Raw genomic sequence first — 15,843 nt, 5'->3', positions numbered from 1 at the left:
AATGCCAACATTTTCCAGAGATAGGTTTGCCAAAGGGGTGGCAACCTCCAGGTTGAGAACCTCTGTGTGTGCCACTGACCACCTTTCAGAGCACACTTAAGAGCGCTGGATTTTCGGCAGGGCAGGGCAGGGCAGGGCAGGGCAGGGCAGGGCAGGCTTGGCCTCCAGCCACCTGAAACCTTGGTGGGGGCTGTGTCTGAGGCCGCAGGCACCGCTAAGGATGCTCTGGTTATGCTCCCCTCCTCCTGTGACCTAGCCTCTGTTTCTACTTTCTAACTCAGGACTTAAGCAGTTAAGTGCTATAGACAATGAGCTAATGGGCAGCCTTGACCCTAGCTGCCAAGCTGATTGCAGAGACAACAGGTAACAAGTCCCAAATCAGTAATCCTTAGTGCTGGAACGACAGGCATGTACTACAGCATGACTTTTTAACCCTCCATGCCCCTGCCTGATTTTACCGGAATTTTACAATTAACCCCTGCTTTTCCACTTGTAACCCTAAGCTACAATGGCTTAATTTGTTTTAAAGTTTTATATTCAGAGAATCTCAGCACATACACGGCTCCTGGTGATGAAACCTGCAGTGTCTCCTGGCACTTCTCTACATTTCCATTCTGGCATGACTCTCCATGGAATGAGTATAGTTGTATTCATCCATCCCACTGCTGACGGACATTTAGGATGTTCAGTTCAGAGTACATGTTTCAGTATACTCCTAAATATTAAGTACTTTTGATGCTGTTAAGTCTTTTTCTAAATATTTTATTATCTTTCTTATTGTTAAAATTCTAAGTGTTCTGTGATATGAGGCCTAACAATTAATTCAGATATGCAGATTCTGTAAGAATTCGCTTTTATATGTAAGATTTATAAGACTTAAGAATATTATCAAATATCAACTTTTAATAATGTCCTTTATTTAATATACAGAGTCACATAATCCTTACAATCCAGGCTAGTAGCCGATTATCACATCAGGTCCCCTGCCCATCCATATGCACACTTGTTAGACAAGGGGACAAAACAATTCTGTGCAATGCTTTCCAAGTTCCATGATTTGTGAGCAACTGGCGCATAGTGAGTGCTGAAGAACTCCCACTGCTCCACCAAGGACAGCCGCTCGAAAACACAAGAAGCTGGCAGTAAAGCAGAATGTCCTGGCCTGTCCCTGGAAAGTGCTGAAGGCTTTTCATGATGAGATAAATGCTTAAGTGCATCCCCTGGATGTCAAATAAAACCAAGCCGCCAGCTGCTGCTCTGCTTTGAGATCTCTGGGGTAGAGCACTGCACAGTCACCTGACGTTTAGTAACAGAAATGCTTGGATCTGGCTTCTCAAAGCACCTGCTCACTCTTTACGTAGTGTTTGCTGGACTGAGACTGCATGCTCACTTCTTTTTCCTCTTTCCTAAGGTTTAGTGGGACTGTGCGATGCTGGAGCAATAGTCCAGAATGTCCTGAATAGTGAATTCCATCGTAACTCCAGATCCAGGGTAACAGCGCGCTATCAACCCCTCGAAGTGCTTGTACTGGCGGATAAACTCATCTTGCATGGAGTGCCACACCACCTATTGCAAAACAGAAAGTGAAGGCCAGACTGTGAGGGGATGACTCCATAGGCACACACGGAGAACAGGTTGTGAGACAGGCTAAGAATGTATATAACATGGTAGTTAGGAATGTGCATCCTGATGCCAACGCCCTCAGTCCTTCGACTTGTCATCTCTGTATCTGCCATCTGTCCTGTGAGCCACAAATTCCTATCTGTAAACAAGGTGTGGATAGTAACGCTCTCCCCCTGAGCTCACCAAGGGGCTAATCTAGAGCACAGGTTAGTTAGGCCAGGACTGGCATGAGCAAGCCCATTGTGCTTTAGCTGTTATCACATAAACTCTCACGTCCACATCAGATGCAGATTGGCACAATTATGTGCGGAAGCAGGACCATCATTCAGGAAGTGCAATACTTAACATTTAAGTTCCATTTTAGTCATGGTTCAACTTTTTATCTAGAATTGATGGCATAAAGTGTTGCTTGAAACTGTGGAGGGAGCCAAGAATGATCTCTACCTACAACTATGTGATAATATACCTACCATGGAGCAGACATGCAGAGGATTTCAAGACAGAATTCCATACACAGTGATGACAGGGCTTAAATTCATTGAGGTTTACCCTGAATCAGCACAGTGCAATTGAGGTCTCCTGAGGACCCAGGGAAGGTGGGGTCTATGATCGGATCTCAGAATGTACTCTTCTAGGGTCTGTCAACTGAACCTCCTCACTCCTCCATTCCTGTCAACTTAAGACCAGTCACTTTCCCCCACACCTTTTGCTTTGCGTCACTTAGCTCATGCCCTGACATCACATCTGCTACTCGTGAGCAGGACTTTTCCTCTGGGGAGTGAACACAAATGTAGCACTGTGGGTGAGTGCTTCTATGAGACTGAAATCACAATTATTCTCCATCTCTGGGCCCTCTGGCAAAGTTTATAAAGAACACAGCTTTGTTCTGTCAAATCTGGCCCTGCTGCACATGAGCTAGGCCTGCTGCCGTGTTAGTCCACCTCTCTAAAGTCTCACTTCTCTAAGAAATGAAGCAACAGTAGTGCCCACCAGAGGCTTCAATTTGAAGCTCAGAAGTCAAGAAACTTGGCTCAAATCTCACCACTGGGTGCGAGTCTGGACTCCACATCCATTTCTAGCCCTACCCCGCTCAGAGCCACGGCTCCATACAAAGCAACACTGAGCTGACTCAAAACAATGAGACAAAAACTCAGCCACCAAAGCAGCAATGCCTCACTCTAGGGAAATACAAACATCAAAGCAGCAATGACTACAATTACATAAGCAATCCCTTTGTACTGTTCATCACCTTGTCTGAGCTTTATAGAACGTCCATCTGTCTTTATTTTACTCTTGTCTGGCTGGAAGCTCAGGAAAGCTAGGCTGACCTTGACCCTGTACCCTCTGCTAGGGAGCTTTCCTCAGGGAGGAGGCAACACCCCCCCTCCCCCACCCCACAGGAGGCACCGCCCACCGCCCCGAGGAGGTGCAGTGCCACCCGCCCTCTGAGGAGGCGCCCACCTGCAGTAAGTTCTCCTCCTCACACAGGTGCTTGTCTACCTTCTTGTAGAGGTTGTCCAGGCCCTTCTTCACCTCCTTGCCTGGATACTCTTTAATGACTTTGCGAAGCTCTTGCTTGTTGAACGCCAGCTGGTAGCTCACCTCCTCCTCCCGAATGCCCTGGGCTACTCGAGCTTCAACGCCTTCAAAGAAATGCTTCAAGGAAATGGAAAGGGATAATGGATAAGTACTACTTATTGTTACCTGAACTTCTGAAAAGCCAGGCTCAATGCTGTAAGCACATGGGCGTTAAGACAGTCGTGTATCTCCATGCTACAAGTGATAACTGCTGCGAACATTTGGACTATCTTCTGTTTCTTTAAGTGGGCACACAAACTATAATCTGCTACATTTGCTATTTAATGTTAAAAACTCAGGGTTTCTATCTCAGCCTCCTGCATGTTGGGATTACAAACACAAACCCTTATACCCAGCAAAACCATCATTTCTTAATTTTATAATTTATCTTTTACATAGGGAGAAGACTCAAGTCAGGAAAGGAACTACACTATATACACAAAGCTTTTGAAATTGTCCCCTGAACTACATAAAAGTTGGCCATTTATGAGGAAAAAAATGGGAAAAGCTCAGTCAGGGTTCAAGTTTCTGTGTCTGTAAAATGGAATAACAGTATCTTAGTTCTTATTATTACTCTATTGTGAATTATTTATTTACTTTGAGACACAGTTCTCCTAAGTTGCCCACACAGGCACTGAACGTAAGTTATAGTCCTCTTGTTTCAGCCTTCTAGGCAGTGAGGATTACAGGAGTTTCTACTGTAAATTTACAAATTAAAAGAAACTACCTATGGAATATATCTATTAATGCCTTGATGCTGGCAGCTTCCTCAACAACGTCTTTCAGTCCTCATTCCCGTATCAGTACACAGAAAATTTATTCTGATGTAAACTGATGCAGGATTCAAAACCAGGAAACCATGGAATAAAGATATTTACATTTAGCTTTTCAAGGGGCTGTCCTAAAGAGTAGATGACGTAGGACTGAAGGTGGTCGGTGTACTTCTGCTTGGCTTCTTTCTTCTCAGCTTCAAGACATGAGATTTTCAGACGAGAAAGTGTTGCAAAAATATGGTGAAAGTTCTCCATCATGACCACATCCCTGGGCGTCTTCTGGCTCTCATTTGCTACTTTCTCCACTGAAATCAATGCAGAAAAAGGAAGAAAACCTTCTCTGATATGAGTTAAATAGTTCAGGACTAACCACAGTATTTTGCATCACAAGGCCCTCACAGCCTCCTGAAACAGAGGGCCATCTTCAAACAATACCATGCACATGTGGAGATTCAGTATGGAGGGAGTAAAGGTGAGTTTTCAAATCAGTGACGGAATTGTGAATTATAACTCTATGTTAGGACAGATGACTCATGCCATGGGTAGATTCTAAAATACCCAAATACTTAAATAAAAATCACCAACAGGATCATAAACATCAAGAAAAATCTATCTAGATGCAAATTAGGTTTTGGTGATAGCATGAACTTCTGAAGAATGACTCAACACAGGAGTTGAGGAAAAGGATGACACGAAACCTGAAAACTCCTACGTGGACACGAAGTGCAATGAACTGAGCGAGTGCATGTACAGAGCGCTGGCGGGAAGGGATACAAAGACCGACCGGTAGTAAGATCCAGCGCTGAAGAATATACAGAGCAAGTTAACTTCCACCAAATGCTCGAAGCACTAAACTGGTATAAGCTCTCTGCACTAGCACCATAATTTAGCAAAGCCTTGATACATACACAAACCTTTGAACAACCAATTGCATTTCCGGCTGGAAACAAACTAAGCCATTCTAATGGCATAATCAGTAAGTAAGTAGTGATAGACAGAAACCTCATGGTTAATGATTAAAATGATTGCAGACACTGTGATGGTTGGTTTTGTCAGTTTGACAGAATCTAGAATGATGTGAGAGATGGGCCTTGGAGCATGGCTGCAAGTGGGTGGTTGGTTACATAACTGAAGTGGGCAGAACTGCCCACTGAAGGTGGTACCATTCCCTAGGCAGGGGATCTGTATTAGCACAGAGAAACTGAATACTAACACACACGAATTCAGTGCTACCAACTTCTGACTGTAGACGTAATGTGACAGCTGTTTCCAGCTCCAGCTTCTCATGACCTAAGCTCCCCGCTATGAGCTAAAATTAAATCTTTCTCTTGAGTTGCTTTTTTTTTTTGAATTAGGCTAGTGTATCAAAGCAACAGGAAAAAAAAAAAACTAACACAGACATCTATATCAACTGACAAGGAAGATCAAAAGGATTATGGAGTTAAGTAGTTCTAGTGTATGGAAAATTAAACTAAAAACTTTTGATTACAAAACCATACACATAAAACATGCCTATATATGAGAGGGGCATGGAAAAATATGTAAGTAGAAACATTATATGTTATAAATAATCTTTCCCTTTAAAAAATCCTGTTTTCGTGTTTTCTGTGAGAGTATATCAGCATATATATATTTAGAACCAGATAAAACAATTAAAACTCTTTCTAATAGGCATATGTATGTGTCTATTGCATGGATTTCTATGGGTATGTGTAGTGCCTCTGTAGGCCAGAAGAGGGCAGATGCTGAGTCAGAGTTCCAGGCATGTGTATGCCACCTGGTCTGGGTTCTGGTGAACAGCAGCATGTGCTCTGAACCTGCCGGCCAGTCTTGCCACTCCCCAACTAAACTACTGAACACTTAAATACCAAGCACCCAATCCTAAGGCTTATCTATCCTTTAAGCTTGCTTTCACAAAAAAAAAATGTTACATGCACTATGACACAATGCAACTTCCTGTTCATTTTTGCTATTGAAATCATTAAGTGTAATCAGATAGTTTCAAATAAAAGAACATCTTTCTGTACCAGTGTCATGCAGCTTGAGGCCAGGGATGGTGACTCGCCCTGAAGTTCTTTTCTTGTTCGGGTTTATTTTGGCAATGTGGGTTTTTTGTTTGTTTTTTTCTATATAAAGTTGAGAATTGCTCTTTCAAGGTCTATAAAAAAATTGTGTTGGAATTTTAATGGGGATTGTATTGAATTTGTAGATTGCTTTTGGTATGATGGCCATTTTCACTATGTTAACCCTACCGATCCATGAGCACAGGAGATCTTTCCATCCTCTGATATCTTACTCAATTTCTTTCTTCAGGGACTTGAAGTTCTTATCATACAGATCTTTCACTTGCTTGGTTAGAGTTACACCAAGATATTTTTTATTATTTGTGGCTATTCTAAAGGGTGTTGTTTCCCTAATTTATTTCTCAGACTGTTTATCATTTGTATAAAGGAGGGCTATTGATTCCTTTGAGTTAATTTTGTACCCAACCACTTTGCTGAAGGTGTTTATCAGCTGTAGGAGTTCTCTGGTAGAATTTTTGGGGTCACTTATGTATACTATATAGCATCCACAAATAGTGATACTTTGACTTCTTCTTTTCCAATCTGTATCCCCTTGATCTCCTTTCAAAATGTCCCTGAGTGGACTCTCACACAGGTCTGTGCATACTACTAACCACCCTGTGGAACCTGACTGATAAAACCTGAAGCTGAAGTGGATGCAGGCGTCCCTATCACCTTCAGAGGATCCTTGCTAAAATGCATATTTATCCTAGGAGGTCATTCTGTCCATTTAGAAAATGGTCTTCAATTCTGCAATAGTAATAAGGCTCTGACAGGTCAGGGGAGAAGCTACTTAGTTTCCACATTTCATAGATGCTCAATTTCACACAGCTTAAAGAGATATAATGTTGGGGATTGTTTCTGGTGTTGCTATATATTGAAATGCTAAATACTGGCCCCTAAGATCTGGTTGTAGATCCTTAATTATACCAAGTGATGCTATGTAAACCTAGCTCCCCAATTTAAAGCTATTGATTAAATAAAAATAGCTACAGCCAATTACTGGGGAGAATAGAAAGAGGCTGAGCTTCAGTTACTGGGCGGAGCATCCCAGGTAGGGACCAGGAGGAGGGCGGGGAAAGAAGAAGAGAGGAGGAAGGAGGAGAAAGACAGACGGAGAGAACAAGAGGTTTCCATCAGAGCTGATGGACCAGGAGCACATGCCCGAGTGAAATGCCCCGAGGACAGACTGATGGAGCAGAGATAACCCGGCAAGGCACACACAGCATGTACTCGGGGAGCCAAGCTGGGGAGTTAACAGTCTAGTGTTAGAAAAGAACTCAGGGCTATTTCCCCAGTAATTGTGCTGAAGCCAATTAAATGAATCCATAGGGCTCTGCCGTGATTACTGGGGGGCTGGCTAGGTTACTATTAATAACTAATATTGTTAGTAAGATCCATTTGAACTACAGACTACTGAAAACAGTGAGCATGGCTACACCCAGCTTCAGTTACCCAGGAACAATGCAAAGAGGCGCAACATTCCTTACAACAAACCATGAAACTCACCGTTAATGAACACTCCTCTGATTAATTTGGTGTATGCTTTGTCCAGATCGCCACGGCGTTCAGCATTTTTGAAAATTGATTCTGCGAGCCCAGCAAATTCTTCAAATTCAGCAACAAATGGAAGAATTCCTACTTTACTTTTCTTTGAGATCTTTACTTCTTCCATTTGTCTTATTTGGTTACTCTAAAGTTTGGCAGAAAGCAAGGAGAGAGGAAAAAGCCAAGCGACTTAGAAAACATCTATAAGCAAATGCACACATCAGTGCCCAGGGCATTACAGATGCTGTCAGAGCTCGACTGAAGAGGATCCTGGAGAGAACCAGTCCTCTGCAACACAAACGCTGCTGTATTTTATTTAGAAAATAAAAGAAGAAAAATTAAGTTTAGTTAAAAATGAGTCAACCAAGGGTTTTGAACTTCCAGGCTGTGTTCCAACAAGAAGCAGTTTATATTTCTATAGTTCGTGAAAAGACAGGGACAGGCAGGTGTGCACGAAGGCTCGGGCAGAGCCAAGGCTGTGGGGTGGAGGACATCCCTAGTTTATTTCTGTTTTGTGGCCGTGGGGCTAAGTTGGGAAAGTATAACCACTTCCAATTCCAACTCATCTAGAACTTTGATTTACACAACAAATCTCTATGGGCTGGGCTGGGGTGGGGCATGGTGGGTGGAGCCTAGAGCCTTACACATTCCAGGTAAGCTATGTACTATGAAATACACTCCCAATCCAGACAGTACTACTCTTTCTCTCTCTCTTTTTCTTCCTTCCTTCCTTCCTTCCTTTTTCTTCCTTCCTTCCTCTTTCTTTCTTTCTTTCTTTCTTTCTTTCTTTCTTTCTTTCTTTCTTTCTTTCTTGATGTTATTTATTTTCTGTATCTGAGTACACCGTAGCTGTCATCAGACACACCAGGAGAGGGCATCAGATCCCATTACAGATGGTTGTGAGTCACCATGTGGTTGCTGGGAATTGAACTCAGGACCCCAGAAGCACAGTCAGTGCTCTTAACCGCTGAGTCATCTCTCCAGCCCTGAGTGCTATTTTCTTAAGTGTAAAACAATGGCAAAGGTTTTAATTGCCCTTAATCTTTCATCTGTCATTATTTTATGAATATTTAACTTATAGGCTATATATGAGAAACATTCAAATGACAAAAATTCAAAGATACATTAAAAAGATGAAAGTGTTTCAAAGAACTGGGTTTAGCCCAGTTCATTCCTACAAATTGCCAAAGTCTGACAGGAACAATAAAGCTACATATGCTGCTGCTTATGAGAGAGCCCCAATGACTGAAGAAGTTATTAGCAGTGTGTGTCTCTGTGTAGCTCTGGCTGTCCTGAACTCTATAGGTAGATTAGGCTGACATGAACTCAAGAGATCTACCTGCCTCGGCCTTGGAGTGCTGGGACTGAAGCCATGCGCCATCATGCACAACAACTGATTTTTAAAAGAAAGTATGATTATTAAACCTTGTATACTATTAAATAAAAGTATAATAATGTAAAGTCATCAGTTAAAATAAGTTAATTTTACGAGAATATATGAAAATAGGAATAAATCCAAATGCCTTTCAATTGCTTCACTAAGTCACAAGTCACAGATGAGTATCTTGTGTCATGAGGAGCCCAGAGGCTCACTCAGGCAGCTGTCAGCAGACTCTGCATTTTAGTCTGTTTCAATGGGTGACTGCCAGTCCCCAGGCTTCCCAGCTCTATGCATCATGAACAGCAAACCCTAGGTTATATGAATTAGCTGTTTTTTATGATTTGTTCTTGGGTTACTTTATACAACTTACAATGCATTTGTCAAAGTTCCTCTTCACAGTCACCAAAACGTTTCCTAATGTAGTACTTAGAAAAGATGCTGGGTCCACGTTCTGTGCGGTCCACACGTGGTGACTCATTTTGACCAGCATGTACAGGGAGTTAAAACTATCTACTTTGTCTCCTAATGCAATTAGGTTGTTCAGTTCTGGTTCAATGCAACGGAATATTTTGATCATCATTTGGCGAATCATATCTTTTCTGTCCAGAAAGCATGAAAAAACATATAGTTAGTATAAACTTCAGGTAAATTCACCTTTAACTGTGACGGTAATGTACTATATAAAAACACAGCTAAACACTGGTGCTGCAAGTAAAAGGATGAAACTCTAGTGAACCATTCTACAGCAGTTCTGAATGCAAAAATAGCTGACCAATAAGTTTTATCATTCTGATTAGCTCTGCTTCAGTTTGCAAAGCTGGGCACTGAACTGTGCTTTTCCATTGCTAAGAAGTCCACTACAGTTTGAAGCCTACTTTCTGGCAGCAAACACTAGCACTGCCTAATCCACCTGTGACTACCAGACAGGCGTTCACAAGCCCTTGTGCAGGACCAATATCACTTCCTAATGAGACAGTGAGCACATGTGATGATAACGTGCTCATTGTCAACCCAACGAGACAAGCCTTCATGTACATCTGTGAAAGTTATCTATGCTACGTTGCTTCTGGACACGCCCGGGAGCAGGGCATTACCTTGTGTTAGTCGAGGTAGGAAGATCTGCCTACTATGGGTGGCACCATTCCCTGGGCTAGATTCGGACTATAGAAAGGAGAAAGTGATCCCAACACAGACATTCATTGCTCTGCTCCTTCTTGACAAGTGATGGAGCATGACCACATGCTTCAAGTTCCTGCTGCCTTGATTTCCCCACCTGAACTGCAGGCCAAAATAAACCCTTTGCTTCTATCAGGGTTTTCCCTCACCGTAGCAACAAAAGCATAACAGCATAACAGGTCTGTATGGGTACCAGCAGCTGACGGAAATCAATGAGAAACACTTCCTTATGTCTCAACTAAAGTTCATGTTTTCTAGAACATACACGGTAATGAATACATACTCAGAGGACACAGGCAGCAGGGTGCCAGAACTGTGCTGCCGTGATAATGAGCCTCCATCCAGGTCTTCTGCTTCAGTCTGAAAACATATTCACATATAATGAAAAGACCAACACAGTGACACATCCTGATTAAGATTGCTTTTTGAATGATGTTCTCTACAGAAGAAATGCAGCCAGGCGTGGTGGCGCATGCCTTTAATCCCAGCACTCGGGAGGCAGAGGCAGATGAATTTCTGAGTTCGAGGCCAGCCTGGTCTACAGACTGAGTTCCAGGACAGCCAGGGCTACACAGAGAAACCCTGTCTCAAAAAACCATTAAAAAAAAAAAAAAAAGAAATGTAGACATTTCCTATCTAATTAATTTAGAGGTTGTCAGCTTAAGAACTCTGGAATAATAGAAATCTAAAACCAACTACCTTCCTGTTTTCTGTATTTTGTGAATAATAAAAATACCTCAAGATTGATTTACTGCAAATCCTTCCCTTTTCTGTTTGAATACTGAAATTGTGAACACAGAATACAAAAGTAACTAGGTCAATTATATTACATTACAGACTATAAATACCGTCCAAAAAAATGTTAAGTCATACCATTGATGCGGACATGTTTTGATGCTGCTGTAGTTTGAAAAATTTACTTATGAAGTCCTGTTCTGCCAGACACAGTGGCTCCAGTTCACTCAGCACCTGTTCAAAGATCTGCAGGAGACCACACGGCCGAGGATTAAAGAACTGCATGGAACTCTTGAACAACACTCCACATTTAATTCACTCTTTGGCAAGGACACAGATCATTGAATAATCTGGTAAGTCTAGGAGTCCCCCAATATGCCAAAGACAAACTCTCCCAAGACTGACAGAGTAACACAATATCAGAGTGAAACAGACCGAAAGGAACACTCACAGTTGCTCCACTTCAAATATGGAAGGAGGAAGACACATTTTGAAACTTACTTGAGGCATGGCAGCCAACAGTGAAGCTGTTTCTTCAAATTCTGGATTCTGTCATTCCTCAAACAACTTAGTTGTGATTTTATTTGCACATCATATTTCTAACAAGTAAATGCCAACGAATCTTTATGTTACTGAATTGATAATAATATTTTAGTTGCCCCTTTGACTGGGATTTTTTTTTTTTTCACATTCAAATCAGAATTGGAAGGACATAAGAATGACTTAAAAAGTGTCTCAGAACCTGCATCTCTGAAAACACTCAAGGCAACCACAATCTCAATGTTAAGAATTGTCTGTGATTTTACCTTATCAAACTTGGTTCTGTCAGCCACATCGAGGTCAGAGGCGGACATGTTCCCCATGTCCAGGAGGGAGGACGACTGGGACCTGCGACTGCCCGAGCTCTGAACACTGAGTTTATTCAGGCTAGAAGTTGATCCAGTGAGTTTCCCAGAGCTTCCATGGAGACCTAAGAAACAACAGACCTTTGAAAGCTGTGTCTCATGAATGAGAGACCTACCGTCTGCCTCAGGGCCACCTTCTAGTCTTGGTCTTCCAGGACTCAGATTCTACTACATGTTTTGCAGAGTCCTTGGTATTCATTAACACTGGGTCCTACTGCAGAGAATACTGTAAATGAAAGGAAAACTACATCTGTCTATGGCCCAGGACGGAAGGGACCTTACTGACTGCATCGTCTATACCCTGTCCCATCCCATCCTAAAGGTAGAGCTATGGTGCTCTCAGCTAAAGCAGATGGGGCAGGGACACAGATGAGGGTCACTGAGTACTGTGCTAACACTACAGCTGACATGACCCTGTGACAGTTCTAAAGTTCTGAGTAGTCTCTATCCTAAACACCAAGGTTAAGGTGAGCCACGTATAACTTCTTGAAAAGTCCATCATTTATGATTAAATTTACTACGTTCCTGAGTCTAGAGACCCAAACTAAGGAATTAATGGATCATTCTTAGAAGAACATAAAATGCTTAGATTCAGAATATAAACAAGAAAACACTTGAAAAACCCCACAGTTCTTGATTACTATTCAATTAATTTGTACTAGTTACTAAGGGGCAGAATGGAAACAGTTCTAATAGGGGCAATTCAAGCTTTGGCCTCAGTATACAAACCACTACCAGGCCAGTTTTCCTACTGCTCTGAACTGTGTGTGCATGTGTGGGCAGAAGCCAGCGGTATGGGAGCCTATGGAGCTCGAGTCCCAGGGCTGTGAGCCGCCTGAGGTGAGTGCTCTCAAAGAGCAGTACTTGCTCCTAACTGCTGATCCCTCCCTCCAGTGCCCTGAGAGTAACGTATAGCTCTTCTAAACAGAGCCTGCAACACAAGTGCGATGTTAAGGTTCTCATAAATTTCTGACCACAAAGCTTCCACTCCTTGCTGTGTAACTGTAACCACGTCACTTATTTCTTGGATGTACAGACAACCACCATGCTGGGTTTCTTTTTTCCAATACCTGGCGATTCGGTGCAATCAACATATCTGCTATTAATGTTTTTCAAGACAAACAGCTACCATCTAGACATTAACGACATGCACTGAGTGCCTACTAGCACAGTAAGCATACTCACTCTCTGTTTCCTGTTTGACAGCACTTTCTTTTCGAGGCAGTGTAGCTGTGATGGATTAGGTTGCAAGCATCAAAGACAAAGACAAGTTAATAAACTGCAATTTGCACAAACCATGCACAAGAGGCAGTTAAAGCTCTAGTTTAAAAGACACATGCAAAGAACTATGAGCACTGACTAACGAGAAGTGCACACACGTGTAGTTACTCAGACTATCGAGAACGCACGACAAGTTTACAGACCTTTGATGTAGGATTTCTAACGTATTATTCAAGAAGAATATCAGGGTTTAACCCTCTCCCCCAGCCTTTTAGATGGATGGGATTATTGTTTTAGTTGGTACACTTATGTTTAAAAGAATAAGTTCATAAGGTTGTGCTTGCTGAAAATGAAGCTCCAGTAATTTACTACAGTAAGGAATGAAGGGGTAGCTTTAGACACCAGCAATCTTATTCTGAAAGCCCCTGAAGGAGCCTTCAGCACACCCATCTTTTACTTTATTTGTTAAAGATTATGTAAAAATAGGGCTTTAACATTAAAATCAAATATATAGTGAATTCCCTGGTAACCAGCCTGTGAACAGAAGACTGTAAAGTGGGGAAACAGCCGTCAGGAGCTGTGTGGAAGAGTAAGACTGGCAGACAAAGGAGCTAAGGAAGTCGGAACTCTATTATGGTCACTTGGCATTTATTTTATTCTCATAATATCTATAGGTCAACTTCTGATCTTATGCTTTATGCTGTAAAACATTCTGAACTCACTTACTCCGAAGGTAAGGCAAGGCAAGAAATAAATTGCATAATATGATTAAAGAATAAACTATAATAAACCTAAGACCATCTTAAAAACAGGTGCCAGGCCACATGTGAGGCAAGCCCTGAGCTGGCCATCCCAGCGCTGCTGCGTTAGTCAGTTCCACCTTCCTCCCCTGATGCTCAAGGGGATGTGAGACAAGCAGCCTAGACATTACTGCGGCAACATCACAGTGCAGCTGACTTCACCGAAGTGAACACTGCTGCCTGCGGTCTTCAGGTGTCACTGTGCATGCTCACCTGTGTACTGCAGACTAAGAGTCTGTTTTGTTTTTAAGCAGACGGTCATGACTAGTTACCAGTACTGCTTATTAGTTATAACGTTCTAGACTCCCTCTGAGCTGCAGATTCTCCTGTAACGTCCGTCTTACGTATCTTTAAGTGATCCCCAGTAGAAGACAAACCCAATAGCTGCAGTGGGTAGGGCCTGTGCTCACTGCTGCACTTTCAGCTCAGCACTGTGTTTATTTGTATGACGGAAATCATTACTCTTCCACCAAGCCTCAGATCCAGTCTTGCAATCAAATACTTTGGAATCAAAGGCTTACTTAGCTAGGGTGAGAAACAATGATAAGGTGATTTTAGGCACTTCTTTAAAGATTGCACAGTGTTAAACGGGAGCATTATAATCACGTAATTATATATACAAAGGAACGAAAGCCTCCTCTATCTTTACAGATAACTCAGTAGTTTTGTTATATTTGCCAAACCAAGGATAGAGCCCAAGTATTAGCACTGCCTTGCTACCCCAGTGACACATCTGTCTTTAAGGTATCTGTCCTAAGTGAGGAAGGAAAAAAACAGTAAAAGTGGTAACTGTAAAAAGAATCACTCAATTTCCTTTGCCTCCATCATGTTGAGTACATCTGGAGAAGAGGAGACTCCATCAGAGTGCCAATCCCAGGAGGGAAATCCTATGCCCCTGAATAGGTCGAGGTAAAGCTATTAATCAAAAGAGGGAATAACTTATATAGAGATCCTATCACAAAGAAGAGATATCCTCTTGGCATCTTCAACCTATTTTGACTTTCTTGAAGTACGTGATCTTAAAGATAAAATCAAGTTTTCAAAAAGCAAGAGCCTCCCTCCTCACTGCCCCCAGCATCCTGATGATGTCCATTATGTCACATTCATCCTTTTGTAGGGTTTCCAGAGCAAGTTCAAAGCAGAAGCTTCTATTTAGAACTCTGAGTCACTGAAAAGCTAACTTTCCAAATGTGGGGACTTTCAGTTTTAATTATAATTACTGTTCAAATTCAATTAAACAATCTGGATCATTGAGAAAGGACTCTTGGGAAAAATCTCCATCCTACTGAATTCAGAATTTCTGAAGTCATATGTGTTTATTCTGAATGTAACTTTAAAATGTTAATGAGTCAAATCTCGAGAGATGAACAATCTGCTGTTGCTCTCTGTAGTTTTTCTTCTCTTGCATTTGATAACAAAATAACTGATACTATAATTTGTATGATGAATTATCACAAATTACTCTCTTATCCAATGATATTTAATAGAGTATTGAAAATTTATCATTTTGTTATGACATTGTTTTAAAAGTGTACAATACATTCTAAACCTATATTATGTAAATTAAAATATTTTAGCAAGGTAATTTAAGAATTTAGGGTAGGAAAAGAAAAGGCTTAAGCTCTAGGATAACATGATAATATAAAGCTACTATTGTATTTTTATTTCATTTATCTTTATGTGTATCCAACTTGTTTTCACATGCAGAAGAGATTTCTCAGCATTAAGTGGCACACTAAGAAGTGATGACAAAAATACTTCATGAAAACATTAAACATGTAACTGCATTATATTATGCTCTTTGCCCCAAAACGGCACAGCATATCCACAGTGAAACAGCAACAAGGCTCTAAACACACTGCTGTTTAAGAACAGTTAGCCTTTAGGGTGAGTTAGCATTTCTGTTGTCAAAGCCTACTGTCCAAGAGAGGGTTTTACAAAGGGTAGCATATTAACAGACAAACCCAAACTGCTTCAATTTCCAGATTACAATCATTAATAGTGAGTCCCAAATTAGGACATCTAAAGACAGCGATGCTC

General features: G+C 41.6%; 1 protein-coding gene across 7 annotated transcripts in view; it reads right to left on the bottom strand.

Moving 5' to 3' along the window:
* Window positions 1–895: 895 nt before the first annotated feature.
* Exoc1 (exocyst complex component 1) overlaps window positions 896–15,843 on the bottom strand; it is a 41,052-nt gene continuing 26,104 nt past the window's right edge. For 4 of the 7 annotated variants that reach the window (XM_029477458.2, XM_029477461.2, XM_029477459.2 and 1 more), the window contains 9 exons: window positions 12,968–13,012; window positions 11,684–11,847; window positions 11,016–11,123; window positions 10,426–10,502; window positions 9,337–9,565; window positions 7,547–7,730; window positions 4,080–4,279; window positions 3,085–3,279; window positions 896–1,566 (listed from right to left, as the gene is read on the bottom strand). In XM_029477458.2, coding sequence (XP_029333318.1) covers window positions 1,414–1,566; window positions 3,085–3,279; window positions 4,080–4,279; window positions 7,547–7,730; window positions 9,337–9,565; window positions 10,426–10,502; window positions 11,016–11,123; window positions 11,684–11,847; window positions 12,968–13,012 — 1,355 coding nt within the window. In that variant the 3' untranslated portion in view covers window positions 896–1,413. The remainder of the gene's footprint in view (window positions 1,567–3,084; window positions 3,280–4,079; window positions 4,280–7,546; window positions 7,731–9,336; window positions 9,566–10,425; window positions 10,503–11,015; window positions 11,124–11,683; window positions 11,848–12,967; window positions 13,013–15,843) is intronic. The other 3 variants (XM_029477460.2, XM_029477463.2, XM_021162613.2) reach the window with 1 other exon arrangement.

The sequence above is a fragment of the Mus caroli genome, unplaced genomic scaffold (assembly GCF_978045245.1).
Source record: "Mus caroli unplaced genomic scaffold, Mus_caroli_1 scaffold_4, whole genome shotgun sequence".
In the NCBI taxonomy this organism is placed as follows: Eukaryota; Metazoa; Chordata; class Mammalia; order Rodentia; family Muridae; genus Mus; species Mus caroli.
The sequence above is the reverse complement of the archived record's forward strand: the minus strand, read 5'-3'. Positions and strand labels throughout refer to the sequence as shown.